Source organism: Cyanistes caeruleus, chromosome Z (genome assembly GCF_971803275.1).
Source record: "Cyanistes caeruleus chromosome Z, bCyaCae1.hap1.1, whole genome shotgun sequence".
Taxonomy (NCBI): Eukaryota; Metazoa; Chordata; class Aves; order Passeriformes; family Paridae; genus Cyanistes; species Cyanistes caeruleus.
Genome location: NC_141732.1, coordinates 73,792,763 through 73,820,744, shown reverse-complemented (window position 1 = coordinate 73,820,744; position 27,982 = coordinate 73,792,763). Strand labels below are relative to the sequence as shown.

The 27,982-nt window shown below is 50.5% G+C and overlaps 1 protein-coding gene across 1 annotated transcript; it reads right to left on the bottom strand.

Moving 5' to 3' along the window:
• Positions 1 to 5: 5 nt before the first annotated feature.
• On the bottom strand, positions 6 to 26,801 carry NOL6 (nucleolar protein 6). The gene is made up of 26 exons (XM_023944097.2): positions 26,350 to 26,801; positions 26,037 to 26,249; positions 24,626 to 24,742; positions 24,180 to 24,359; positions 23,413 to 23,581; positions 22,519 to 22,653; positions 22,211 to 22,374; positions 21,876 to 21,996; positions 21,479 to 21,537; positions 21,218 to 21,319; positions 20,594 to 20,709; positions 20,038 to 20,215; positions 19,515 to 19,637; positions 19,212 to 19,360; positions 18,407 to 18,482; positions 16,026 to 16,166; positions 15,631 to 15,742; positions 15,271 to 15,425; positions 14,877 to 15,040; positions 14,276 to 14,428; positions 12,997 to 13,094; positions 11,982 to 12,106; positions 11,739 to 11,828; positions 9,486 to 9,683; positions 1,481 to 1,582; positions 6 to 395 (listed from the first exon to the last, which is right to left on the bottom strand). The coding sequence occupies exons 1-26, from the start codon at positions 26,458 to 26,460 to the stop codon at positions 246 to 248; spliced, it is 3,501 nt and encodes a 1,166-aa protein (XP_023799865.2). The 5' UTR covers positions 26,461 to 26,801; the 3' UTR covers positions 6 to 245.
• Positions 26,802 to 27,982: the final 1,181 nt, after the last annotated feature.

Genomic DNA, 27,982 nt, shown 5'->3' with positions numbered 1-27,982 from the left:
GAATATTTTCAAAAACTTTATCCCATCTTTATGTTTTCTTCAAAATAAAAACACATTTGTATTCTTGAAAACAATAACAGATGCCATTGCTTTTCTGAACCATATATATAAAGATAAATAAGAGTAAAATACAGTTCTGCAATTAGAAAGCTAAAAGGCTCTTCTAGGACTGATTGATAGAAAGGAACAGACCCAGAGGAAACACACTGCTTCAAGAGAGGCCACTCTGACACCTCTCAGTGGTTTCAGATAGTCCATTTCTCTGTATGAGCTTCCACACTTCTGACCAGGCCTTCTCCCAAAATCTCAAAGTCCTCCAGAATTGCCTCCACATTGGGAATGCAGACCACCTCGTTGTTCAGAGTTGTCACCTTCCTTCCTTTCATGCTGGAGGCCTGCAGGACACAGAAAATATTGCACAAATGGGAGCACCTGCTCAGAGTTGCATTGCAACCTCTGTCAGCCCCAAGCAAGAGAAGTGCCTCTCCTGCCTTGTCACATCCAAACCCTGCTTCACCACTGCACCCAGTTCTACAAGTTTCACTTCTCAACAATATCAGTGCTCATTTTTAGAGCTAACAAAGTGCAAAAGTGACCTTTCAAGCCCCTTTTAAGGTTTACCCTGGAGTCACAGTCCAAAGACTGAAAGGAATTCAGGAAGCAAATTAATGGCCAGAGGTACGGTAGAATGACAAGTGTGCAGATGCACAGCAGAGCCTGGTAAGCAGAGCACAAGGAGTATGCAAAAGGGATCACAGCACAAGGCTGAGTAAGAGCTGCTTCTGCTCTGCTCTTTGGTGGGTGTAAAGACCTTGGTTCCAACAGTGGCAAAAACAAAACCCTTGTGTTTAATCCAGCCAGACTCAGCTCCGATGCAAGCATCTCCTCCTCTGTTTCACCACTGTGAATAACTGGGTTTCACAACAGCAGCCAGGCAGAATGGCCAATGCCTTCTGGCCATGAAGAGAGGGGAGATAAATCACCCAGAGACTGACAGCAGAAGAGCCTGGGCTGCCAGCTCCAAGCCATGAGTAACCGGTTTCTTTGCGTCTTTCCTTCATAGAAAGCAGCATGAATCACTCCAGCGTGCCTCACACCTGGTTTAACCACCCTCTAGGGCTTGCCAGCCCACACAGTGCAGCTGGAAAACAGCTCCATACATCAATGAGGACATGGGCACTCTGGACCTGGGTTTCTTGTGGGTTGGGTATTTCTGGTAAGATCCCAAAGCCACAAGAATGGGATAGTCTACTTCCCTTCTCAGTTCTGCTGATGACTGGAGGCATTGTGGCCGCAGCCCTGTCTTGGTTCCTCCCCTTCTAAGAAGCAGCAGAACTCTGATCTCCACTTTTCAAATGGTTTTGGGGCTGATGAGAGCTGGACAAAGCAATCACCATGCAGGGGAAAAAAAAAAAAAAAGCCCTTCAAACTTTCAGGGTATATAGGTAACATGAAGCTTAAAGCAGAGACAAAAACTCACCTTAAAAGGCAGAGGCTTAAAACTCAAAGGTTTCCACAAAACTGCAATCACTTCTCCACCATGCTTGTCATAGAAGAACAAGGCAAGATCATCAAAGGCATCCTGGGTAGAAAACAAACACAGGTTAAGCACAGTGACCCCTCAGTGACAATCCACTGAGTGCTCCTCACTGTGGACCTCCATCAGCTGACCTGGCACTACCAGGTTGTACTTTCCCAGTGTCCAGCAACCACATCCAAAATTTCACAGTGCAAGAAACAGAAAAAGCCAGGCCCTACCTGCAGGCAGTCCTGCCACAGTACATTTCATGGCACCAAAGACAAACCTTAAAACAGAGGCCAGCATCTCAAACTCTGCCATCTGTGCAACCAAAGTATCAAAGCTCCTTCTTCCACCAAGACAAACCCCGCATGAGCTGTCAACACTTTATCCATAAAAGCACACATAAGAGCAGAGGTTTTTAAGTAACACAATGTTCTGTGGGGTGCAAAGAGGTGGAAAGGTCAAAGGAAGCACTGCAGGAATCTGTCCTCCTTGCCCCTTCTGTTTCAGCAGTGGTTTCAGTGAGCATCTCCTTTAGTGGTGCTGGGCAGCAGAGATCAAAGAGAGATGTTGCACAAAGGGATGACTAAAGCCCAGCCTGGCTTCCCCCAAGCCCACACGAGCTGGATTCCCAGGGCTGCAAGGAGCATCACAGCAGAAGGAAACAATGCTGTGTGCAAGCAACTTCCCAAACCCAGAAGTCTGGACTTACAGCTCATCACCCAACATGTTGAGATCAAGAGGTGTACCCTGAAAGAAGCTGACAGCCAAAGGAGTTGCTCACTGATACATGTTTATCTCGGTGGAGATCAACATCAAGCAACAAGACATATTTACAAGGCTGAGCAAACAGTCCGTACCATGAGTACAGGAAAAGCTTCTGCACAGGGTTTCACCAGCCTTAGAACAAACTATTGCCCAGAATACAGAGCCTCTGTTCCCTCTTCAGCCCTCTTACTCCATCACCTTAGCTTCCCAGCTTCTACACCAAGAGAGGTCTCAGCTGGCATCATTGTATCATGAGGTTTTCATGAGGATGTGCATGAAAAGACAATCATCATTTTGATGGACAAAGACAAGTTTTGATGAGCTCTTGTACAGACATACCAGGATTGCAGTAGGGAAAAAAGGTGGACTGGGTTGGTGTTACCAGTGATCCTTGATAAGCAAGGAGGGGTGGTGGTGTCTGCAATCTTCAGAGACAGATTTGAGTTTGGACTGTTGATGCCCTCACAGAGGGCAACAAAATTAGGTCATCAAGATGGAAAGATCCCAAGAACTGCCAACTCATCCCACTCTATGGGCTTGCACAGGGGCAAGCCTGGTCAAGGCATTATTTCACTAACTGGCTAGAAACACCACTGTCTAAAAATACATTCAGAAAGAGACAATTCACCCTGGCATTTCTATGCTGGGAGCAATGGGCTGTGCTCAGAGCCCAGTCAACAGGGAAGACTCCTCCTTTATCCAAAGAGAAAAGAGCAGGAAGGAGGGGAAGCTGAAGGAACAGCAATAAAGCCCAGGGCACGCTGACCGCCAACGTGCAGCTTTCTGAACCAAAGGGGAGCAGAGCATGTGAGAACCTGAAAAAGCCCAGCTACTCTGCAGGGCGAGGTCTTCAGCACCATGCAATGCTCCTTATGAGAACACTTTTTTTTACAGATGCATCTTGCTGGGCAGAAGCCAGGAGCATTTGCAGTAAAAAAAAACCCTCCTAGGCTCAGCTAATTTCCCAATAAAACCACTGTTTGGCCTGACACCCAGGACTTTTTTTTTCCCCCCCAGACAGCAGGAAGTAGAGGGCAGATGTTAAAAGGATGGCATTCATTCCAAAATCCTAGCATTTGTCCTGCTCCCAGCATCATCCATGTGATAGTGCTTCAAAGTGACCTACCAAGCTGTGGAGTTCTTGGGAAACTGCAGCATTAAAAAGGTCAGGTGTATTAGTCACTGCACTCCTGTTTGTTCAGAGGCTTGGGGAGTAAAAGCAAACAGTTCAACCTCCTTTCCACATCCCATGATCTCTTCCCTGTGTCACTGGACTTGTCTGAGCCTGCAAACACCTTCTTCCAGGAAAAAGTTCCAGAGAAAAGGGAGAAAAGGCAGGGACTACATTTGTTCCCTTCTCGAGCTGCTCTATCTTTGGTTGCAGTTCAGTTTTCAAGGCCCAGGGAAATCCCTGCCATCAACAAAACCTACAGCTGGTTCCCATCTCTCAGACCTATTGGGGGACCTACAAGCTCAAGGCTTCAATTTGGAGAGGCCTCATTGTCCAGGGAGAAGGTGTACATGGCACCTGGCAAAAGATTATAACAAGTTCTGTAAAAAAACATCTGGGTTATCAGGAATGGAAAGGGTGGAGAAATGGAGTGTACCATTTCTAAATATAATGATACACTCTAATACCTGTATCTAAAACAGGATTACCAGATTAAGCAGCTCCATATGAAACCAGGATTTTGCAAAGACCTCAGTGTAATTTAGTTAAGTATCCGCTAGGTATCTATATTGTTAAGTATCTACTTGTTGATAGTTAAGTATCTATTATTTAAGTATCTACATTGTTGTTTAGCGATAAGGTTTTTTCCATTTGACCCTTTTTCCACCCATTTTTTTTCATTGCTCCTACCAAGAGATTAGGCTCATTGCATCACAGATGCTGGAAGAGCCTTTTAGGGAGGTCTCTGCACACAGAAATGTGTCCTACAGTAGAATTTCCTGGTTCTACAGCAGCTCAGAAGGCAAATGCATCAATAAACACTTGCTCAGTGTTCAGAGCATTTTAAGTGCTGTTACCAAGGAACCCACCAGTGTAAAGCCTATTAAAGCTTCCAACTACCTTTGTGGTTAACATTTTGAGGTCTCTGTCACTGTACTGTGACCTGCCCTGATGCTCTCAGTTATGTGACACAGAGAGAGCCTCCCACACAGCCCAACACAGCAAGCAGCACCGTCCAAAAAACCCCAGGCTGGGGCTACCTCCGTGACTTTCTTTCGAAAGACAAAGGAAACCATTAGGTTTGGGATTCAGCTGATGAAAGGCTTCAAACTGATTTCAAACTAAGCAAACTTTTCCACCTGAGAGCCACACACACGTCCCTGTCCTGGGGGTTTGGGGCAGCAGGAAAGAAATGTGTAAAGGAAAGAAGCAGCCATGTCCTCCTGGCTGCCTGAGCAAACACATCAATCCACCAAGACTGAGACAAAAGTCTTCTGTCACGTCCTGCACAACAAACTCCACACAGCCTCTGTGAGGGCATCACCAACATAGAAGAAATGGAGCCACAAGTCACAGGACACATGGGGCTGATGCCCCTCTGAGCAGGTGGGTACACACACATGTGCATGTACCCTCTCCTAGCCCTGGGCACCATGCTAAGGTTCTTGTGGCAGCTCTGCAGCCCTGAAAGCAGGTGACTGATTTCCTGACACCTCTGCCCTTCCAAGGGCACAGATACAGACAGGAAGTTTCTTGCCTGAGAGCCCACAAGATTTTTTTCAGCTTTTCCTTGTCTACTTGATGCCACCATAGGAAGAGTCAGCCCTGTCAGTCAAAACAGCAAGGGAGCAGACTGACCTGGAACGATTTCACCAATTCCAGCTACATCACATAATCATGGCTTACATATTTTAGGAGACATAGAATTTTTATTGTCATTAATTCTTTTCTAACATGAGCAAGAGACACATTTTTACACCATGGGAGGTAGAAAGGATAGGGTTGCAAGTCTTCCTGATAGGTCTTGAGGTGCAAGAAATGCAAAATATTACTTTAGTAATGTTTATAGTAAAGCAGGAAACATTTTCCTGCTCATCCACACAGAAAAGATCTCACAAGATGGACAGCTCCTCTGCCACAAGCTCTTTCTCATGTGCAGCCCAAGAAACCTAAATCTCAGTGAATGACAGCACATCCCATCAGTGACTTGGAGACCAAAGACCCAGTAAGAAATGTGAAGCCTGTTAACAGCCATAACAGACAGGCAGGCCGACATGGCACAAGCAGCTTCACCCAATTTACCCCACAATGAGTGAACAGCTCAGGGAGGTGACCAGAGCCTTTGGGTTTTGTGAGCTCCAGAATGCAGGCAGATGGGTATGGCAAGCATATCCACAAGCCCTGTGTCCTCTGGATGGTCTCGAGTCCAGAGGATGGCCAAGTCACCCTGGAGCAAAAGCTGCACAGATTAAGCCCTTTCACACCACAAACCCAGCAAAGAATGCTGTGGGCATTCTGCAGCTCCACAGCCACCACAACACAGATCAGCAGTCACATTAGAGCCTCAACAGGAACCTCATTTGAGACACTTAAATTTAATTTAGCCTTGCTGGAGAATTCCCACCAGGAGCAAGTCCAGAGTTTGCTCAACAAGGTCCTCTGAAATCCAAGTGGCAGGGAGGCTGTTGATGGGCTGAATTTCCAGGGAAACCCTCTCTGTGGGGTGGCTGGCACCTGCTTTCCCTCAAAAGTGTCTGCCTGCAAAGCTTTCTCATCTGGACAGGATCACAGAACAGGCCTTCTGTTCTGGAATTGAAGAATTTGCTGCCTGAATCCCACAGCCAGCCTTTCATCTCTACCCAGAGCCTTCCAGGCACCCCGAGCAACTCAGGCCAGATCCTGCAGCACATCTCCTTGAAACAGGAAAAAATTAAGCAGCCAGGACTCAACATCTCCTCTCCTTTCATTTTCTACTCTGATAAGCTCCCTGGAAGAGGCATACAGCAAACCTAGAGCTCCAGAGCACTACTGCCTTGCTAAACCCTTTGACTTTAGAAGAACAGGGGCAAATAGGCTGGACAGAAGAGTGGATTTCCTGGTTTCTAGTCCAAACTAGGGGAAGAAGCTACTCCCTGCCCCTCTCAATTCAATCAAAACATCAAGGCATTTAAATCCTGGTTTCATGTGGAAATCTCAGTACAGGGAAGATGTTTCTTTTCTGCCCACAAAAGAACACAAAATCCCACAGCATCTGTGTGGCAGATGTCTCTCTTTGTCGCTACAAACCCGCCATGGCTACAGCCCCGTTGCTCAATTTTGTGGTCTGTGCTGTTATGAGAGAGCAAAGTACTCTGAATCAAGTCCAGTGAGTTCTGCATCCAAACTGCCTTCTCATCCAAGATCTCTCATAAGGATTCACTGCTGTCAGCACGCTCCTTTCTGGCACCAGCTTCTTGCAAGGTTTGGATTACCTCCAGGGCACCCAGTCCACAGGACAAGGAGGAACTGAACACTGCTTAGAGCAGCAAGAGCCAGGGAAGGAAAAATAAGGTGCTGGAGAGGCTACCAAGCAAAGCCAAAGTTGATGAAAAAGTCTTGCCTTTAAGCAACAGCATCAATATACTGAGACATGAAGCCAGATGATTTCTAATGGATGGAGTCGTTTCTACTGACAGCTCAGCATCACCAGCTAGCAGTGGTCCTGCAGTGCAAGATCAGCTTTTGAGGCCTTCTAACTTAACTGGATACAGCTAAGCTCTCTGAGACCATGTGCAGCATCACCTCTGCGATTTTTCCAGGAAAAGAAACACCTGTTTGCCTAGAAAAAGAGATATTCATCAGCTCCTTCAGGACTGCCTGCTACTGGTCTGGATGCCAGACTGACAAGCAAACTGTTACTGTAGGATATCTCCAATATGATACAAGAGAACAGAACATATCTAAGAGCCTTAAAGACAAAGTAAAGCCCCACAGACAGAGATGCTGAGGCAGATGTCAGGCTCTCTGCCCCACAGCTCACTCTTCAGAGAAAGCGGAAACCAATTCCTGATCTGTTCCCTCCTAAGAACCCTCAGGTCAAAAACCAAGGGACACCAAGAGAATCAGCACTGCTTCCAATGAGGCAATGTGACCTTTGCTCATATCCATCTTTCTTCATTGGGATGCTAGCATACTGGATTTGGGAGCAGCTGTAATTTGCAACCTGACCAAACCCAATTCCCAGTCTATCATAAACTGTACTAAAAAAAACAGGCAGTGGAAAAAAGAAAACAAAATTCAGGCAATTTGGATGTCACTATTGACTGGACCAAGTAAATCATAATTCCCTGAAGTTTAATGAAAGCTTCTTTCCAGGAAAATTTCTACCTTTCACTTCCAGAGCCACTTACTGACATCAATTTGTAATGCATAAAAAAATCCTAAAAACCCCAAGGAGTTTCCTGATTGACTGCCTCAATCTACAGCCAGACCTGCTGCAAGCATTTAATGGCCTCCCCAAAGAGATAGCTCTCCCAGTCAGCTCATCCAGCATCCTCCAGTTTCTCTTCAAGCAAGAAGTCTTCTTTCTATCAGGTTTCCATGAAGGTTGCTTAGCCCTGACCCCTTCAGAGATACAGAGGCTCTGTCCCCAAGCATCTCCAGTGCACTGGCAGCTGCTGAAAAGCTCTGTTCAGTTCCAGAACCCACTTCCAGCACTGGGTGGAGAAGGATTTCAGACTTAAAAAACTCCATTTGCTACCCAAATCTGTGCATGGTTTCATGGCAGCAGGTCAAACGTTCATCACTGAGAAACGAGGGGCTGGTCTTGATATGACACCTCAGACACCAGGAAGGAAAGCAAAAGAGCAAATAGTTCCAAATCTGTTTCATACTCCCTTTTGAAACCCTTGTGAAGGATGCTTCTTCCCTTCCTTCTTGCCCCAAGAAATCTCCCAGTGCTTTCTACAACATGCCTGCAGGACCTCCAGGTCCACCTTCCTTCTCAAAGGGAGGAGAGCACTGGGCACCTCCTCTCCCACAAGTCCTTCCAGCTAAGGAAGCAGTGCTTTTAGCAGGGAAACAAGAGGCCTTCCACACATCCCTGTCTGTCACTTCCACACCACCCAAGACTGCCCCAAGCTGCTGTGGCTGACAGGAGGACTAAGCTTGCCCCTAGTGTGGCAGCACTGCTGAAGCCACAGCAGATTCACACGGGCACAAGTCACCATGCACTTGGGGGTAACAGGGATGTTCCCAGGAAGAGGAAACCTTCAAAGAAACCCTTGCAAGTTTTCTTTGTCCAGCTCCTAAGGTACGTAGTTAAGGTGAAAGGGGAGCTTGAACTGAAAGGGCCCAGAATCTTCCAACCTAAACTGGACTTTCAACTCAGGCACCACTGAGTGGGGAACAGGGCCAGAGACCCCCACAGCCAGCCTAGATTCCCATGCTTACAGTTCTGACACTGCTCACAGCACTCCTATCAGTAAGGGACGACGGCTCTTCAAAGGTAGCCTTTGACAAGAGGGCACCACAATCTCTCTGCACACCTGACACTAACATTTAACCCAGCTGCCACATCTGAAGCTGCGAAGGGCCAGTGCCAGGTGCTGCACAACAGGCTGTCCAGATGCAGGGAGGATCACTGCTGTCATCTAGGTCCTTGCATATCTCTAACCTGCTTGCAAGGCTTTGGCTTGGCCTCATGGAGGAAAAAATCACAGCCAATGACTTTGGGTACTGATGTTCTCCATATTCCCACATTACCAATTTCCTCTGTTGCTATGCATGTGGCCAGACACAGAGAAACCACTCTGTGACCAATACAGATCTCCTTTGGCTCACACAGCCATTGGCCTAACAGCAGAAAGCTTACTGGGACCACATCGTGGATACCTGTACATGCCCCAAGAAATTGTGTGTGCTTACTGCCAGTCATGCACACCACACAACTGGTGCAAGAAGCCATGAAAAGTGAATTAACTGACTGGAGACAAATGTATTAAAGACACTTTTGTGCTGAATACAAACTTCTTCAGCAAAAGCTCCTGGTGGTTTGCATCTGAGCTCATACTCATGTCACAGCAGCACTCCCATTTCCACGGAGGAGATGGTGCACTCACCAAGACTTCTGCTGGAGAAGCAATGCCCATCCCATGCAAATACCTAAAGACGTAACCAGCTCCATCCTGCAGCAGCGGAATCCAAACACCAGCAGGGAGCTCCCCCTTAGGCAGCCCATCTGCCTCCCCAGCAGGCCAAGCTTACTCTCAGCTCCTGGAGGTACAACTGCACGGGGTCATAATCCACCACAGGAAAGAGGACATTCGTGGCAGAGCTGTTCTTCACCACGCCACGGGAAACTGATTTCACCGGCCGGTCCACGCTCTCCAGGTGCCGAGGAATCTGGTTTGGATTCAGGTGGATCAGGACATCATAAAAGTCCAGAGGAGGGCGGAAGACCATCTGCAGAGAGAAACAAACAGTGCTACTCAGTACAGGACACAAGCAAGCAGGAGAGGTAAGAGGCATTTCCCAAGTCCCTGTTGTCATTTTGTCACCTTCTCCTTAGGAAGCAGTAAACCAAAGAAAAATTTTTGTGAGATTTATGTTAGAAGTTTGCCACAGACCCCAGGAAGCCTACCTAAGTAAATGCTAGTGGGGTGGGCAACTGAGAGAGAGACAAAGAGGTGAGCTGAAATAGAAAACTGTGCTGCACATGGCAGAGTCTCAGGATAAAGAGGAGAGTCAAGAAGCTAACAGGATCTGAGCAACAAGGAGCTGTTTAGTAACAGGATGGCCCCATCTGTCCACCAGGATTTGCCCCAGAGGGCAACAGCATCTTCCATCAAGCAGACAGAGGGTGAGCGCAAAACCCAGTTAATGGAGGGGAGCAGTCCCAGGGACATAAATATTTGGACAGACAGGATCTAGCTGTGGATACAGCTGCATTAAAATGGAAAAAACCCAAAACTATGTGTACATTTTCAAATGGAACAAATGATGCAAAGATGTGAACAGAGGCATGGGACACTGCTCAACTTGGCACTGGAAGAAAACCCACTGCCTGGAACTGGTTTACAGCCAAGCTGGGGAGAATACACATGAAGAACATCAGTGACCACCACTGAGTCAGTCCTATCCCTATCCCACAGACCCCCTGTCCCACTCAGTGACCAAGTCCGTGGCTTCCTGTGTGTGTCCTGGGAGCTGCATCTTCACCACACCAAGCATGTCCCAAATGCAAAGACAATAAAACCAGCTTCCAGCACTCTCTTAGATACAGGAGGCAACTGTAAAGGAGGCAACTCCAAACTAAACTGGAAAGGTTTTTCCCTCCTCCCTGCCCCAAGCTCTGCTCTGCAAAGAGCATCCCATGTTTATCCCTAAGCAACATCATAGGCCTGGGAGGACACCAGCATGGACCAGAGGAATTCCATGGCAATGAGAAACATACCCAATACAATGGAAGGGAGGAAGAAGGAGGCCCAAGGAGGCTGAGACAAGGTGTTGGGAGGTTGCTCTGGCCAGGTGACAGCTTGTTTTAGAAACTAACCATCCGAGCTCACAATGTGCCTCTTGAATTTCAGTCTTGGGCCAGCACTGCAACTGCAACACTCTGGACATGTCTCATTCCTTCACAGCCCTGTAACACACACTGCTACTGCCTCAAGTACATCCTCACCTCATAATGCTTCCAGTGTAAAATAAAGCAGAATAGAAAGCAGTGTCAGTAAATCCTTTTTATATTACCTAGGCAGAAAAAAAAAAAAATCCACTGTATATGCTGCTTTCGGGTTTTGGTTTTAGTTTGGGGTTTTTTGTCTCTAACGTGAATCTGCCATATCTAACCACTGCTTAGCTTCTTTAGTCCTTTGAGCTTCAATCTTCTAGTTCACTACCTGGTATACCACCAAACTACCCTTCAAAACACAGGTATTTCCTTTCAAAGGGCAAATAAATATACATCTCTCGGGTCCATTGCAGTAATGGATGTTTTAATTTGCTTAAAGAATGAAATCACTGAGAAACTGAAGAGGATTAAGCTACATAGGGCTTTACTCCTCCACTCAAACCAAAATAACATCATCCTCAAGTGCCTGGTACTGTCCTGCCAAAACCTCCAACACCCTGAGCTTGGCTAGACTTGAGCACACAAGCCAGATTTCCACAGCTACTCCAAAACAGTCTCCCAGAGGAACCGTTTGATCCAGTCACGGACATACAACTGGTTTGGCACAGGAATACTGTAGGTTTGCTCATGCCCTGAGAAAACCAGAGAATACAGAATAAACTTGTCCAAGTCACCCCAAGCTGCACTGCAGAGCTGGGTCCCCCAGAAGCAGAGGGTGTGGTACAGAGGGGCACCAGCCTCCCTCCTCCCATGCTTGCAGCTCTACATCCCAGGGCAACCACATGGCCACAGCCTGAAGCCTCTTAACACATCCCAGCAACAACCACCAAAGTCCAGTCTGCTCAGCCAGAGCCTGAAAACTCTTGTGCTGCTGCCCCAGGGGTTACCTTCACATCCTGGTCGCTGAGTGGGGCCATGAGCTGCTCCTCCAGGGCACGGAGAGACTCCCGGGCGAGCAGGACAAGGCGCTGCAGGATCTGGGGAGGGAAGAAGTCAGAGGGTAAAACTTGGCAGTCTTGCACGTAACGGGGACACCCCTCCCTCATGGGGCTGTAAGAGTTGGCTCCAGCACCAGCAGCAGGCAACTGGCCCAAGCCAGCAGCCACAGGAGGCAAAGGGACAAAGCTCACCTGTGCTGAGGGGCGCTCCCGGGTCCACATGGAGCTCCCCTGGTCTTTGGGGGTGGCCAGGAACATGACAGGGAGGCGAGAGCGAGCTGCTACAAACTTGTTCTTGATCTCTGTGCACTCAGAATCTGGAGAGGGCAGGGAGATAGGTGAGATGCTCTGCCCCATCCACAGCTCTCTGACCTCCTCACCCCCATCACAGCCAGAAAAGGGCAGCACAACAGGATTTATCCTCTCCCACCCTCTGATCCCACAGTCCATGTGAAACCAGGGTTCCTTCACCGTGGGCTTGCACCTCACTCCCATTAAATGGACCTTTGCTCTAAACCCACTCACGTGAGCATGGCAGGTACTGAGAATGACACAAGCTGGAAACTCACATTATAAGCTGGTGACTTATAAGTCTGTATTATCCAAAGTGTTCTATCTTTTGTCTTTTATTCCCCCTCAAGTGGGGAAAAAATAGCTCTTTAGCTGTTTAAAATAAGTTGGAGGGCACTTTGGAAAATACCAGGTTTCAAAACCCAATTCTCTCCCAAACACCTTTACCATTTTCTATAAATCAGCTTTAAAAGCTGAGTGTAACTACCTCCCTCACCCATGACTTTGCAAAGCCAAGACAATTCCATGGTCTCTTGTGGCTCCAGCATGTATCCAAAAGACAATCAATAGGCAAAACACTAGAGGGCAGGAACAGAGGGCTTCAAAGACAACACCACATCCAACACCACCCACGCTTGTCACGGATTTCAACAAGACCAGAAGCAGCAGAGCACCATCACTGAGACCCACCTCTTCAGAGGCAGGCAGGGAAAAAAAGAAAACCACACAAGGCACAACCAAACCTGTCCTGCAGGCGAGTGAAACATGACAGGACAGGAGCATGGGAGTGGAAAATCTCCTTGCCCCTTGCACAGGCTATGATGTCTTCCTGTATCCAAGAGATCTGGAGCGAGGCACTGACCAAGGAATGCTCAATAATCTCATGTTGCAGCTCTCCTACCTGCTGCCCACTCACCTGTGAGGCCAGTGTTTAGGTTGACAATCAGAGGGTTGTTTTTCCAGTCAAAGGTTGCCAGAAGGTTAAGGAAGCGCAGGAACCCCACCTGTGGAGAGCTGCAAGAAGGACAAAACAGTTCAACATCACCATTTGCTCTCCTGGCAGCAAGAAGGGCTGCATTTGGGGGTGCCTTAGTGAAGGCCCAACCCACATGCATCCCAACAAAGGATATGTGTGATGGGAAAGCAAAGATCAGAATGAATTTGAAACATTTCCCCTTTTCCAAAACTCCAGGGAAAGTCTCTCCCCCCTTCTCCCTCATTCCTCAGAAAAAGAAACCAGCAAAATGTAAATCATAGCGCCCCCACCCAAGTTGCCTAATCTCCTGATGCTCTTCCCACCCAGACTACTGGGTCTGGAGCAAGGAAGAGGTGGAGAGAGGGTTGCTCCCATCTCTGCTGCAGGTCTGAACACCAGCCAAGTTCCCAGTGTGCCTCTTCCCCTGCAACACAACATGTGCACAAAACCAGATAGCTGGGAAGATGGGGATTCTGTTATTTTAGGAGACAGGAAAGCATGCGAGGCATCAAATTTATTCCTGCTACTTTGGGAAAGGAAACTGCACCCCAAGTGCAGGGCAGAGTAACCTTTTGACTCCACACAGAACAAAAACATTTCCTTTAACTTCATTTCACTTCCTCTGGGTCCCATAACATGTCTGCCAGGGGCCAGCAAGCAATTGGATCTCTGGGGTTATTTACCAACACACTGCTCCATTCATTTTTCAGGGTCCAACCCCTTGTCCTTCCCTTGGAAGTCTTCTCCATGAGGAAAGGAGACTGGAGCTACCACCATGACCATAACATCCTTCCTAGGGAACCCAGGAGCCCCAGCGTGCTGGTAGCCACAACACAGCCCTCACCCTGCTTATCCTGGCCACCACCCCCAGAACAAGGGGCCTCACCTGTCCTCCAGAAGGCACAAGGCACCCTGCAGTTGTACCACCAGCACCTAGAGGCCACAAGGACACTTGCCTCCAGCCTTACCTGCCTTCCCCCTTTCTCTGCAGTGCACAGAGTAGGGAAAGCCACAGCCCTACAGTGCTAAGCATCTCCATCTCTTCTGGCAATGCCCAAAAGGATTTGGGGCAGTATTTTGGCAGCACAGGGGCCTCACGCTCCCTTGCTGTGAACCCTCCCAACACCTCCCACCTGAGCAGCATCCCACCCTTCCCTCCATGCCAGGTAGTGACAGGCACTAAATCCCCATCAGGCCAGCCTGGGCTCCTCATCCTCACCTGGGTGGTGTGAATGGGGCTGGGTGGAGGAAAAGAAACGCCACAAGGAGGTCGACACACTCCTCAGAGATGCTGTCGCTCAGGAGCTGGGCACTGACCCAGCGCTTGGCCAGCCGGGAAGTGCTGCCGAAAACAGGGTGCTGCTGCTGGAGCCTGTGAGGAGGGAGACGTGACACTGCTCAGCCCACACACCCCAGGACCCACAACCTGCCTCACCACAAATGCCTTTTGGCATTTGGCAAGAAAGAAGAGAGAGGCAAAAATCTGCAAGGAACACTTACACAGCATCACAACCACAGAGACTTGCAGCAGGTGCTGAGATTTTGGAGGGAAGAAGGGAAAATGCTGCCTTTTGCTCCTCTCTAACCCTGCTGCATGTCAATATTTGTCTCCCCACACCACTAACCTCAGGGTGACAACTGGTGCCATCCACATCCACATTAATTCTTCCAAAGAGCCTCTCACAAGGTTGGCTGAGGGACCACTTCCCACAGGAAACTCCTCTACCCACCATCACGATCCAGGACCCAAGGGCACCTCCATGTTGGTTTCCAGCCACATCCCACATTCTGGCCCCTCAGGCACCTTTTGCCTCACCTACCCATGCAGTGAGCTGGTTAGATAGGGCAGATGCAACGTTTCCAGCTCCAGCTGCCGAGATTCTTCTGTGTCCTGGTACTTCAGCATCCCTTCTGGAGTGATCACTTCCTTCAAGATCAGGGGCTCCCGGTGGTAGGCTACTTGGAGACGGAAAACGTAGCCGTCCTGAGATGGGAGCACACGGCAAGGTCAGGCTTGATGGCAACGTAAGCAGCATGTTGTGAGTTATGCTGCCCCTCAGGAATACAACAGCAGCATCCTGACATCAATGCAGTCTCACCACACTCTTTCCTGGGCCCACCATCCAAATGCTGGTTTTGTCCAGTGGGACCACTGCCACAGCTCCCCACCTCAGTAAGGTCAGGCCTGGAGAAGGTTGTGGGGACCCCCCCTACCTTGTACACGTCAGTGTGGGTGACTGCAGGCCTGCAAACCAGCTGGTGCTGCTGCTGGAGGAGCTCAGCCAGCCGCAGGTGGAAAGCGGCCTTGATGCGCTTGATGGCTCCTTTGTCCTGTGGCCACTGGCCACTGCCTTCCATGTGGCAGATGACTGGGGGCAAAGGAATAGCAGGAGGTCAGTGAATCCCACACAGAAACAAGGTGATGGATGCATGGAACTACAGGTTACAGCAGGAGGAGCCAGGGTTCTGCTCCTGCCTGCAGCACACCAACACAACAATAACAGAGCCAGCACTGCTGCTTGCCTCCACTTCCCTCCACCAGACCATCTCCCACTCACATCTCACCCCACTTACTCTTCAAAGGGGTTATGTAGGCCGGGCAGGGCTTCTCCTCCGAAGGATATAGCAAGTGCTTGCTTTTGTTATGGAAGGAATAAACTGGCTTCATTGGAATGGGAGGAAAGACCTGAAAGAGAACAGCCACCCAGGAACTGAGAACAGGGAACAGAAACCTTTTGGCAATGTGTATCCCCTCACCCAAGCCGCCCACACCAGCAAAGCCCTTCAGAACAGGGAGTTTGGTCAGGTCATGCATAACAGCCCAAAGGATGGAACAGCGAAGAAGAAGCACCATATTGCCCCAAGGGCTCTCAGGAGCCACAAAACCAGGGAGTGACTCATTCTCTCGGTCCTCCCTCACCCCAGCTCCCTGCAGACCCCCATGAGTGACCATGCCCCGGGACACTCACATCTGTGTACCGCAGGGCTGGGTGGACACCCTGCACAGCCGTCACCGTCAGCGGCAGCTCCTTCAGGTTCCAAAGCTTGCGGCTCAGGTCATCGTAGGAGCACACAACACTGACCATGGCCTCCTCACCCGTTCCCTGTGCCTGTGGACACAGAGAGAGCCTCTCCATTTACCTCCCCTGCTCCTGCACTCACCTCACCTCCCTCGTGGGCTGGCATCACAATCTAGCTCCGAGGAGCCAGCACTGCCACCCCAGGGAGCAGCTTCAGGCAAGAGTGCTTAGCAAAATGGGGAGGTAAGAAAAAGAGCAAAGACAAGGGCAAGGCTGTGACTCCCTAGCAGCCACAGGTATCCCAGAGGCAAATAAAATTATTTCTTTTGCCAGACACTAAGGCAGCACCAAGAGCTGTGCTGCCAGCAACCACTATAGTAAAGGAGAAGCCAAGAACAATCTGGGAATAGAGATCACACATTGGCAAGGTGAGAGCCCTGCTACTGCCTCCCCAGCAGTTACCATGACGCCAACAGAGGCAACACTTCACAGAAAACTCCACTGACTACATCCTTAGCCAAGGGAGAACTCTGGCACATGGCAGAAGCAAAGACAAAACATTCAGAGCATCACAGGAACCCTGCAGAGGGCAGCGGAGAAGCACCAGAATTGGTGTTGTCCTTATGCCTCTACCTCCCCAAATAACAGCAGAGCAGTCTGAAGAGGGAGGACACATTGGTGACACCAAACCACCCAGCTCAGAGGCAGCTGAGAGTCACACAAGGAGCCAACCTGCCTGGGGTTTTCCAGCTTGGGCTCTCTGGCAGAGCAGCAGCACCCTCTGCGGGGTGTGCCACGAACGGCAAACCCCATCCTGCCTGTGGCTGCACCCTTTCTCTGCCTTCATCACATACATCCTTGCATTGCTGGCTCCCCAGGCTGCCTGCATACAAACAGCTGGAGGAGCAGATACCCCTATACCCACCACCCCACACTCATCAGCAACTTTCTCCCTTGTTCCTAAAAGGACTGGCAACAATGGAACTCCTAAGAACCCCTCAGGCTCCAGGAAAATGCATCCCCTGTCAGGCTGAGGTGTTATTAGCCCTGCTAACCCCAGACCAGCCTGAAGGGACACAGCACACAGATCTTCCTGCCTCACCACACAATAGGCTGTGAAAACCAGCATCTCATCCCAAATCTGACACCCAACTCTTCCCAGACTACAACTGGTCCTGGCACAGGAGTCTTTTCCATCAAAAGTATGTCCCTTCAATCTGAAAATATGGAAAGGAAACAATTTCTTCCTCTACCCAACAACAAGGTAAAGAGCTGGTTGTACTGATGCCTTCTTGGGACTACCTAAACACAGAGGCCAGACAAAATTAAGGAAATAAAAAGTATAAATTGTATTTATTGAAGGGCCTTCAGGTACATTTTTGGGCAGATGACGCCCCCCCAGGGTCTACACCCAAAAATGGATGATGGGTCATGGGTTCTTCATACTTTTATAAGTTTGGTTCATTTGCACATTTGGGATTAGTCTTCCAACCACAGCTTCAGGTAATGAAGTAATTTACCCCAAGTTTGCTCCCCCACAACTCACTTTGGTTTACATTTCTCAGGGCATGAGACAGTGAGGTTTCCTTGATTCCCAGGCCTAGAAAGGAACTGTTTTGCCTGACCAAAATGTGAAGACAGAAGCTAACACTCTGTATGGAGTTTAGAGTTGTACACTAAAAAATTGCAGGATTACAAACATATGAGAAAAATAAACACTAAATTCTAAGACATCAGTACAAAAAGACCTATGAAGTGTGTCAAAGTGCTCATGGCTCATCTCCAGACTTTAATTTCACAAGCTGGAAAGCAGAAGTTGTGAGGAATACTTCCCAGCCAATGCATTTCAAGATGCATCTTTTCTGTCTGAAAGCGGAGCTTCTTTGAGCCCAATCTAGCACTTTGCAATATGCCAGGAAAGGTCCTTTTCCTGCATTTGCCAGCTGGACCTAAGGGATGGCAGCACAGAACTGTCTAGCCCATGTCCTGAAGGATGCAGTACCTCAGAGGTGCAGCCAGAGGAGCACTCTGGGACAGTAATAGATCCTCAGGCACGTGGACAGAGAGACAACAGCAATAAAAACAGGACAGTGGAGTGCTTGCAGGGGAAAATGAGGTCTGGGGGATGCTAAAGCAATAGGATTTGGCATGGCAGCCAATGCAGTAGCTATGCATTGGCTGCCATGAAAGACTTGGTAGATCCTTACCCTTACTACATTCTCTTGGGAACCACCCAGCTGCCCCAGTGCCATTCAAATGACCTCCCTACAGCCATTCCCTCACTGCTGATCCTGGAGACAGCCCCAGCCCCACCAGGGAAGCAATCATACCTCTTTCCCAATCTTGATCACAGATTCCAGCAGGGCTCCTGTGTAGCAGATGGAGGACTCAGGAATGTCAGCATGGCTACGTCGGAGAAGACAACAGAGAATTAGAGCTACAACATGCCAGTCTATTGATCCTATTGACACTACATGGGTCAGGGATGAGCAATCCCTCTCTAAAGGAAGGTCCTGGTGAAAAGACCATTCCTCCCTGCCCGAGGAACCCACCCGAAGCGGACCAGTAACTCGTGCAGCTTCACAGGATGGAAAGCCAAAGCCACCAATGAGCAGCCTTCCCTCAGAAGACCCATCCTCAAGTCAGGACAAAGAGGCACAGACAAACCCTCCTTTCTGTGCAAGAGGGCCTCACTTTTGGCAGATGGTATAAACTGCTGCAGAGGCTTTCCAATGCCATAGGGAAGACACAATCTGGTACAAAACCGGTACAAGGTCCCAGAGGACTTCACCAAAATGTCCTGCAAGGTCCAGACAGTTTCTCCTCCAGCTCTGAAGAGTGTCCCAGTATCCCATCCACATGTAAGGGCAAGACTATGCTGCCTCCTTGCCCTTTGCATTACATCCAGCAGAGGCTATAGCACCAGGTGCCTGCCCTTCCCACCCACTCTTGGGAAGCAGCTCACAATGTAAGGACAACTGAAATGACTCCCAGATCTCACAAATCTGAAACAACCCACAACAGCCCACAAAGCATGAAGTTGACAATGGGGTCACCAGGGACAGGACACATGACAGGAACAACACATGGAGCAACACATGGAGCAACCCACAGCTGCTGCTCAGTGCAACTTACAGCTTCAGCAGGTGCCTGATGATCTGTTCAGGAATGAGGCGCTTCTGGCAGACAGTGCTGGCCTCCCACACCACAGCCTCACAGATGCTGCCATCCTGGAACCGACGCAGCTCTGACTTCTCTCCCCAGAAGGTCCGGAACTCCAAAGCCTGTGGGGACACATTGACCAAGTCAGAGCACGGACAAAGGTCACTGCTGGGCCAGATAAAACCTTCCCAGATCACCAGCCAGCCTCCCAGCTGTCTTCAACCACAGCACAGCACCAGCTTTGCTCTTACTCAGCACAAGCAGGGCTCCCCTCACCTCGGGGTGATCAGCCTGAGGACCCTTCTCCAGTGTGCTGGAAGCAAACTCTGGGACAAACAGCAGACCAAATGTCAGGTGCCCAACATCCTTGTGTTTTGGGGGCTCAGCATCAATTGGCCACTGTGGAAAAATGAGAAACATGAAGCACAAGGTTTCTGGAGGTTTCTGGAGCAGCAGCTGCTGGGATATTGGGATGCCAGATGAATGTCCTGTTATGTTCTCCCAGGTGCCCAGACAAGCACAGACAGGGAAAGTCTCATCTATCAGGTCTACCCAATGGTAAGAAAAGTTGTCTTCAACCTGCCCCATTACTGGGCTAGGACTTGCACCCAGACCATGCAACACAGCTACATCCCACAGCCCAGTGCAGGGCCTTAGGCTCCATATTCCAAACAAAGGAGACACGCCTGTCTCCTTCCCCAGTAAGCAGGGATGGCCTCCCTGTGCTCTGTAGTGCCACAAGAGACAGTTGAGCCCCACAAGCTACAAAGGATGCAGTGTCATTGCCAAGCTGTGTTACCTCAGGGATCTGGGGCAGGGAGTGAGCCACAAGCTGTGCTCTTTGGGACAGACCACGTGCCAGCAGTGAGACAACGAAGGGCAGGGCTGCAGCCACGTAGTTCCCACCCCGATCCATCAACTCATTCAGCAGCTGCATCTTCTTGCAGGTACCCTGCAGCTTGGAGACATGCTTCAGGCTACAGAGAAAAAGAGAAGATGGTCACCTACCTCTGCCATCAAATCCCTTCTGAGAGAGGGTTATGCTAGAGGATGGATAAAATGGGGAACTGAGGGTCCTAACCCAGTATGGGTGCTACAAGAATGCCCTCTGGCATCTTAGGAGATGCTGGTCACTGTTTCCAAGGCTTAAACATTGCTCCCCTCCTCTGTGAGGCTATCTAGACAGTAAGAGTAGAACAGGCCAGTGCAAGAAGGCACCAGTGCCTATCTCAGAGCTTAGCAGAGCTACTTCCCACCAGGTAAGTTCAAATCTAACCCACACCAAAGCCAGAAGCAGCTCACTCCTCTTTGAGCAAGCTTCCCCAGCACTACCCCACCAGCACAGTGAGACTCACTGGAACACGTGGTCAAAGGTCCTGAGCATGGGCTTTGGGGTCATGAGCAGCACCTGAAAGCCATCCACCATCCGGTCATCCAAAATCTCCATAGAGTGTTTGGCTTCAAACTGAACCTGAGCAAGGAGGGAAAGCAGTGTCGGAGCATGAATGCAAAGGGAGAAGGAAAGCAAATCCTTCCAGCAGTGATCACTTGTGCTCTCCCATCAGCCCAGCCAGTTCCATGGTCAGCAGCACATCCTGATTCCTTAGTATGAAGCCAAGTTACAGCTCTCACTGCTGGCCAGACAGTCCCTTCTTGACATCATTGACATCAAGATAATTTTTTTTTTTTCTCCTTCAGAAGAGTTCTATCTGCTGAACAGCTGCTTGGCTTCACCCAAAGGTGCACACAAAGAGGGGAACAACTTTCCCACACCACTCAAGCAAGACTGGTATGGCAGCACTACATCTAAGTCTCTGAATTCACTTCCAAGCTTCAAACCCAGAGATGTTAAAAGCTTAGAAAGCCACAATGAATGCCCTCCCTTGTTCCTACATCCTCCTTGAATCTAACTATTCTGTGTCTGTCTGAACTCACTCCTAAGATAGCACCTCAAGAAGCCACCACAAGCTGCTCAGTACCTGGTGGTATTTGCTGGCAGTCATATCAGCACAGAGATTCACCAGTCCAGAGGGATCCACAAAGACCACTTCAAATGCCTGGTGGAAATCATCCAGGGTAGGCTGGAAGAGCAAACATGGTCCTTAGCGCTACAGAACATCACACCAAGACAATCCAAAACTGTTGCCATCTGCCATTCCTGCAACAGGCACATCCTGGCCCCCAGGAGCAGTGGCAGCACACACAGACACAGGCAGAAGACCCCTCAGAGGGCTGCTTACCAGGGAGGGATCAGCATCCTGGGCTAGACTGATCCCTGTCACGCTCAGGTCAGTTGCAGCTGTAGACACACAGGAAGGAACAAGTCACACCACCATCTACATCTCTCCCCCTGGTGACAGTGGCACAGTTATGTGTCAATACCACCAAGGTCTCACAACATCCACAGTGCTACAATACAATGCTAGCCTTCATCTTATGATGGGACTTACCCACCTCTCTGCAAACTGCACCATCCAGTCCTGCTCTATTGACTCATCTCCTCCTGTCCATCCCACCCACAGGGGCTCAGCACAAAAGTAAAGTCACAGTGGCCTCTCTGCCTCTTCCCCCACTGTGCTCAGGCTTTGTGCAGAAACAACAAACTTTCACTGCCCAGAGAGGTGCCTGGAGACTCACCCAGGAATTGCAGAGTGCTCCTCAACACCTGGTACCCACTCATCATCTTGACAATCTTGCGCTTCATCAGCAGGTAGGCAACAAGCATGGAGACCAAGAAGCCACTGAAGCACCCCAAGCCCTGTGAAAACAGAGGTACCACAACCTCATGGCAACCCACAGGTTAGGATGGGGCCTCCATGAAACCCTCAAAACCCACGAAAAAGCTCAAAGCAAAGCCACAAGCTGCCACGCCATCCACCAGGACCAAAGCACCACCTTTCTGCCCCAGGAAAGAGAGCAGGCCAAAGGCAGGTTAGCCAGGTAAGCAGAGCCCACCTTGGCACAGGACATACCTTGCTGAGCTGCCGCTGGTTCAGCCATACTTTGAGGAGGGCCAGGCCATCTTTCATGCCTGGGAAGTCTGCAGCTGTGTTAGACAAGAAATGCAGGTGGGAGTGCATCACTGTGTCACAGAGGATGGAGTTGTTGTAGTGAGGGGTCGCGGGCTCGGTGGCTCCTGTGTGGGGAGATGACAGCATGTTGGACCCAACCACCAACTGCCTGCCCACAGAAAAGGGCTGCAGTGAACCCACCCACAGGTACTGGGGGCATTCTCTGCCTGAAACAAACAGCCTCATGTTCCCCCAGCCCCAGGCCATACCTTCTTTGGGGGTGCTCTGCTCCATGAACCAGGCAGTCCGGACATTGTTCTTGCTGGGATAGAAGCGGCTGGGTTTGAAGAGACCCGAGTCAGGACAAGCATGGAGTCGGACAGTGACCATCTTCTCATCTTTGCCTGTAAGCACCCAAGGGGAGATGTACAGGAGGAACAGATGCCAGAGATTAAATTAGGAAAGAACAGAGCATTCCCAGCCTGGGCAAAGGCAAAAGCTCCTGCCCAGCAAAATTCCACAGCAGTGGAAATCATCTCAGAGCAGAGAGTTACCACATCCCAGAGCCAATGATGACTTTGAGGTCACACAATTCAAGCCCCAGTCCCATCTTCCTCCCCACTGCCCAGTCTGGCACCCCCACCTGCCCTGGCCTTGCTATGTCATGTCTGTGCCAGATCCCAACCCACTATCCCCTGAGGGCTGTGGGAACAAGCAGCACTTAGCAGCCCATGCATCCTACATCATCTCATCAGGGAAGAGACAGTCTGCACACAGGTTCCTGGGGAAGACAGGAGGACAGCCAGGAACAGCACTGGGGAGAGCAGGGTGGAAAGGCAGTGCTGAATACAGGTGTGTTTTGTAGGGTTTACTTTTTAACTCCAGGAGGTACCCACAGGATGTGCTAGCCTCTGAGACCAAGGCTAGAGAACCCAGCCAAGCTCCAGAGGTAGATTGGGAAGGGGAGAGACCCTGAGGACTAGACTCTGGGTGAAGAGAGGGAACAGCTGAGAAGCACACAAAATTTATCATCAATTGTGATGGTAGCCCCAGACTGATCCCTCTCCAAAGGGCTGTTAAATGGCATGAGACCACCACCACCCCCCTCCACCCAACACCAGTACCCAGTCACACCCCACACCAGAGCAAGACTCAAGCATCACCTTGAGGCCTCAGGAGGAGGATGGGCTTCAGATGGTTGCTGTTCATGTAGGCAAACTTCACACTTCCAAAGAGCTTCTCCTTGGACAAATGCTGGGCGATGTGGGACAGGTACAGGGCTCTCTTCCGGTGGTAGCGTTGATTCAGGTTATCTTTGTCCTGAAAGATTTCCTGGGAAGAGAGGGACAGGACAATGCCACCTCACCTGTCCGCTGAGTTCAGTTCAGCCCAAGGCACTCCACCACCTACAGCACTCCCTGGTCCCAGAGGCTATCTCAGTCCCAAGGAGCTCCAAGCTGGACAGGAGCTTGCTGCTGGCTCACCAGGCTCCAGGACTGCAGGAGATGAGAGCAGTCATGCAAACAGGGTGTGCTTGATCTCAGGCTTTTCTTACAAGCAAGTCTGGGCAGCAAGGAGAGGTTACCAGCATTCAAACATCTCCCTCCCTGTAACACAGTCTTGGGAGCTGGGTTAGAAGTCCAATTGGGTAAAAAACCAGACAGCATGCATCTCCCTGGTAATCCAGTAATTCAGTCCAGTCAGAGAGAAGGAAGATCCTGATGAAGAACTAAGATCAAACAGCTGCAAGCTCTGATAGAGCAAGAGGCCAGACCACAGTCCCCAGCTGCTTGTGGGAGTCACCCTGCATATTCAGATACTGTCATCTCACTAAGGACTGGAGTGGACAGGGCAGGGGTCATGGAGGGCAGGAGAGGACAGGGTTCTGGTAGGCCCCAAGCCATTTAGGAGGTGGTATGGCCAGACTCACCCGTGGCATGGTCACTGCAATGTCCACATTGATCTCTGGCCTAACACAGGTGCCCAGCAGGTAGCTGCCCACCACCTTCAGCTCAGCTGGGGGCACAAAGTGGAACCTTCCCTTGACATTGAATGGCACTTGCAGGAACGGGACCTTCACATCCTTGGAAAGCCAGGCCTGGTCAGTGAGCTGGAAACAGACAAGAGACACAAAACGCTCTAAGCATCAACAGCAGCAGGTCTGCAGGGACCAAGACTCCGCTCCCCACACAGCTGCCCTCAGAGCTTAAAGACAGTGTCCCGCGTTCTTCCTCAAAGAAAAAGCAAAATATTATTTTTTCAGCCCCTAAAGGAGACAAGCCATGAGTAGCTCTGCTTGCAGAGCAACAGCAGAGCCAGCTCCTGCTCCATCCAGGACAGGGATTTTGCCACCTCCTCCATAACCCTGGAACATACTTCAGTTTCTGGAGTCTTTGGGATGGTGCTCAGCAGGCTGTTAATTTCATGAAGGAAGACATCAATCCTCTTCTTCTTCGTCTCCTTCAATGTCACCTCTTTCAAAAGCTCTTCAATCTGCAGAGGGAAGCAGGACCATCAAAGGCAGCTGTAACACTGGAATTGCTCCTGACTTTTACTTTGTTATCCAGCACCAACCATGAGCCTGGTGCAAAGGACAGCTGTTGAGCTAGGGAACACACCAAATCATCCATAAAACCTGCCTGAAGCTGGCAGTTTGATCAGTTCCTGACATTTTCTGTGAGCCCTGGACTACAATCACCTCCATGCCAACCAAGGTCAAGGCAAAAAACCCTGATGTAATTCACACAAGCACAGCCCTCAGGAAAGCTGTTTGTAGGACAGAGAATCAGCTGCAGGAAACCACACAGGTTCTCACCACAAATCGGGCCCTAGAGATGACACTGACACCAGCAAGGAGCAAGGAGATCAAAGCTGCTCCTCATAAAAATCATCAATGGTAGAACCACCTGAGGGATGGGATGCCATCCAGAGGGAGCCAGACAAGCTCAAGGAGTGGGGCTGATGAGTGTCATGAGGTTCAACTCAACAACACCATGTGCAAGGTGTTGAATCTGGCTTGGGGCATGAACAGACCCAGAGCAGCCCTGCACAGAAGGACCTGGGGGTGCTGGTGGGTGAGAGCTGGACATGCCCTGGCCATGGCACTCACAGCCCAGAGAGCCAAACATGTCCTGGGCTGCATCCAGAGCCCCGTGGGCAGCAGGGGAGGGAGAGGATTCTGCCCCTCTGCTCTGCTGAGACCCAGCTGGAGCATCCAGAGCTGGGGTCCCTGCACAGGAGGGACAGGGACCTGCTGGAGCCAGCAAAGAGGAGGCCACCAAGATGATCACAGTGGTGAAAGATTTCTCCTATGAAGCAGGCTAAAAGCACTGGGATTGTTCCCAAAAATAAAGAAGGCTCTGAGATTTACTGTGGCCTCCCGGCACCCAAAAGAACTACAAGAGGGCTGGAAAAGGACTTTTTATGAGCATATAGTGATAGGAAAAGGGGAAATGACTTTGAACTTAAATAAAGTAGATTTAGATTAAAAACTGGGACAAAATTCTTCCCAGGGATGCGCTGCCAGGTGAGGCGCTGGCAAAGGCTGCCCAGAGAAGCCGGATTTCTCCAAGTGTTCAGAGCCAGGCTGGATGGAGCTCTGACCAACCTGGTCTAGTGGGAGGTGACCCGGCGGGAAAGGGGGGGTTGAAACTAGATGATCTTTAAAGGCCCCCAAACTGCTCTATGATTCCACTATCTAGTTACCAGCTGATCTTCACCGAAAGCAGCTCGGTAACCCAGGTCATCTCCGGGTCCCCCGCGGGCAGTGCGCGGCCCCCCGGCTCACCTGCAGGCGGAGCAGGCTGGAGTGGAACAGATCCTCCGTCTCCTTCAGCTGGGTCAGCTCCTCGCTGGTCGGCGGCTTGTAGAGCTCGGCGCGGCTCAGCTTGGCTGGCTGCGGGGCTGCGGCTGTCGGGGTAACCCTCTTCCCCCGCCGCACCGCGGCCCCGGCGGGGGGCTCTGGGCCCTGCTCCGCCTCCTCCGCCGCTTCCGGAGAGCCCTGCGGGGAGAACACAGCACGGCATGGTTTGGTTCGGTTCGGTTCGGTTCGGCTCAGACCAGCCCCGGGTTTCCCCCGGCCCGGACCCGCCGCCTCTCACCGCCATGGCCGCCGCCCACGTGCTCCGCCGAAACCACGTGCTCCGTCGAAACCACGTAGGCGGCCGCGCGCCGCTTGCTATTGGCCACGAGAGAAGCGCGGTGTTTCCCATTGGTCGCACCGCCCCTGCCCGCCCCTGGGGGCGTGTCCACAGGGCCGTTCTACTTCCGCCGCAATGGCGGCGCCGCTGGCAAGCAGCGTGGGCCGCGCGTTTGCCGAAATCACCGCCTTTCGCCCCAAAACTGCGGCTCTCGGGGCGTTGTGACGGCCTTTCGCCTTCCGGCGGGCGAGCGCGGGGCCGCCTGCGCGCTGCAGATCCCAGTTGTGGTACTTGATGCTTAATCGGGGTGGATATCCCGGATATGGCCTGGATGAGACCCTGAGCCGGCCTGGCCGGCAGGAACAGACACCGGGAGCCAGGAAAACCCTTCTGGCCTGGAGGAGCGGGCACCGGGAGCCGTCATCCTCCTGGGCAGCTTCCACTGTTAGGGATTGGGAAGGACATCAGGAGCCAGTGGCGTCCTACGTGCAGATTACTGGAGTGGGAGGAATATCTCCTCTATATAAATTAGATAGGTACGCCTTTACAGAAGCAGCTTTGAACACCGGGTCCGGTCAGATTTGGGTTGTCAGGGTATTCAAAAGACCACGCTTTATGTATCCCTGAACAGAAAGACACAGATTGGGACACAGGTAATTTTAATTATTTTTCCAGTTCTTTGGATGGCTTTTGCATAACTGTAGTCAGTTAACTAAGTCACTTCTCTACACCCTACCATGAAAAACAGGGACACTGTGTCCCCAGTGGGACCATTCTCCAGAGAGACTGCTCTGGGATAGCACTCTCAGAGTCTTTCATCCCCACGCCAGGTCCAAATTCTCCCTGAATCCTGGCCACACTCAGTACCACTTTTTTCCTGCACTGTGAGAACAATACAAGCCGAATCTCTTCAGGAGCAAATGTGTAGGCATGTTGAGACAGAGAGTAGAAGATCAGGCATCCGGTACACATGGGAGTTCAGAGAGCTCAGTGAAGTAAGCCGGGCTGTGTCCCCCTCAGAGGGACCCCTAAGCCAGATCAGCTCGCTGCTCATAGATGGCTGGGGGAAAACAAGCAGCTTTAGGGTAAAAGCTAAGCTCTGCTGGAGGCAGGGGGTAGGAAACAAGCTGTGTTCAGAGGATGTGTGTAGCTGATACTCTCTGCCCTGAAGGTCTTTCCTATGTCAGACTTGCCTCAGAGCAGGGCAGGCCCTCACCCATCCCTCTGCCAGGGAAAGCAGAGTAATACCATGTCCTGCCCAGCTGCAGATCTCATTTCCACACACTGCAGCATCTCTGCCTGGGACATCAAGATGCCAAGTTCATGCTCAAGGCATTGCTTCTATTCCCAAAGAAGACTGCCACCTAACCTGCTGCTTGGCTAGGGTGGCCACCAGCATCGTTGCCAGAGCCCTCAAGCCTCTCATCCTAAATATGAGGTATTTAATGACTTCTGTGCAGGGAAATCTGCTGGAAGTGAGATCTCAGCCTTGTGTCAACTCAGCTACAGGGACTGCTGCCACTGGGCTTTTGGTTCCTACTTTCCAAGGAGGGTGTCTGGAGACAGAACTGCTGTATTTGAGGAGCACCTCCCT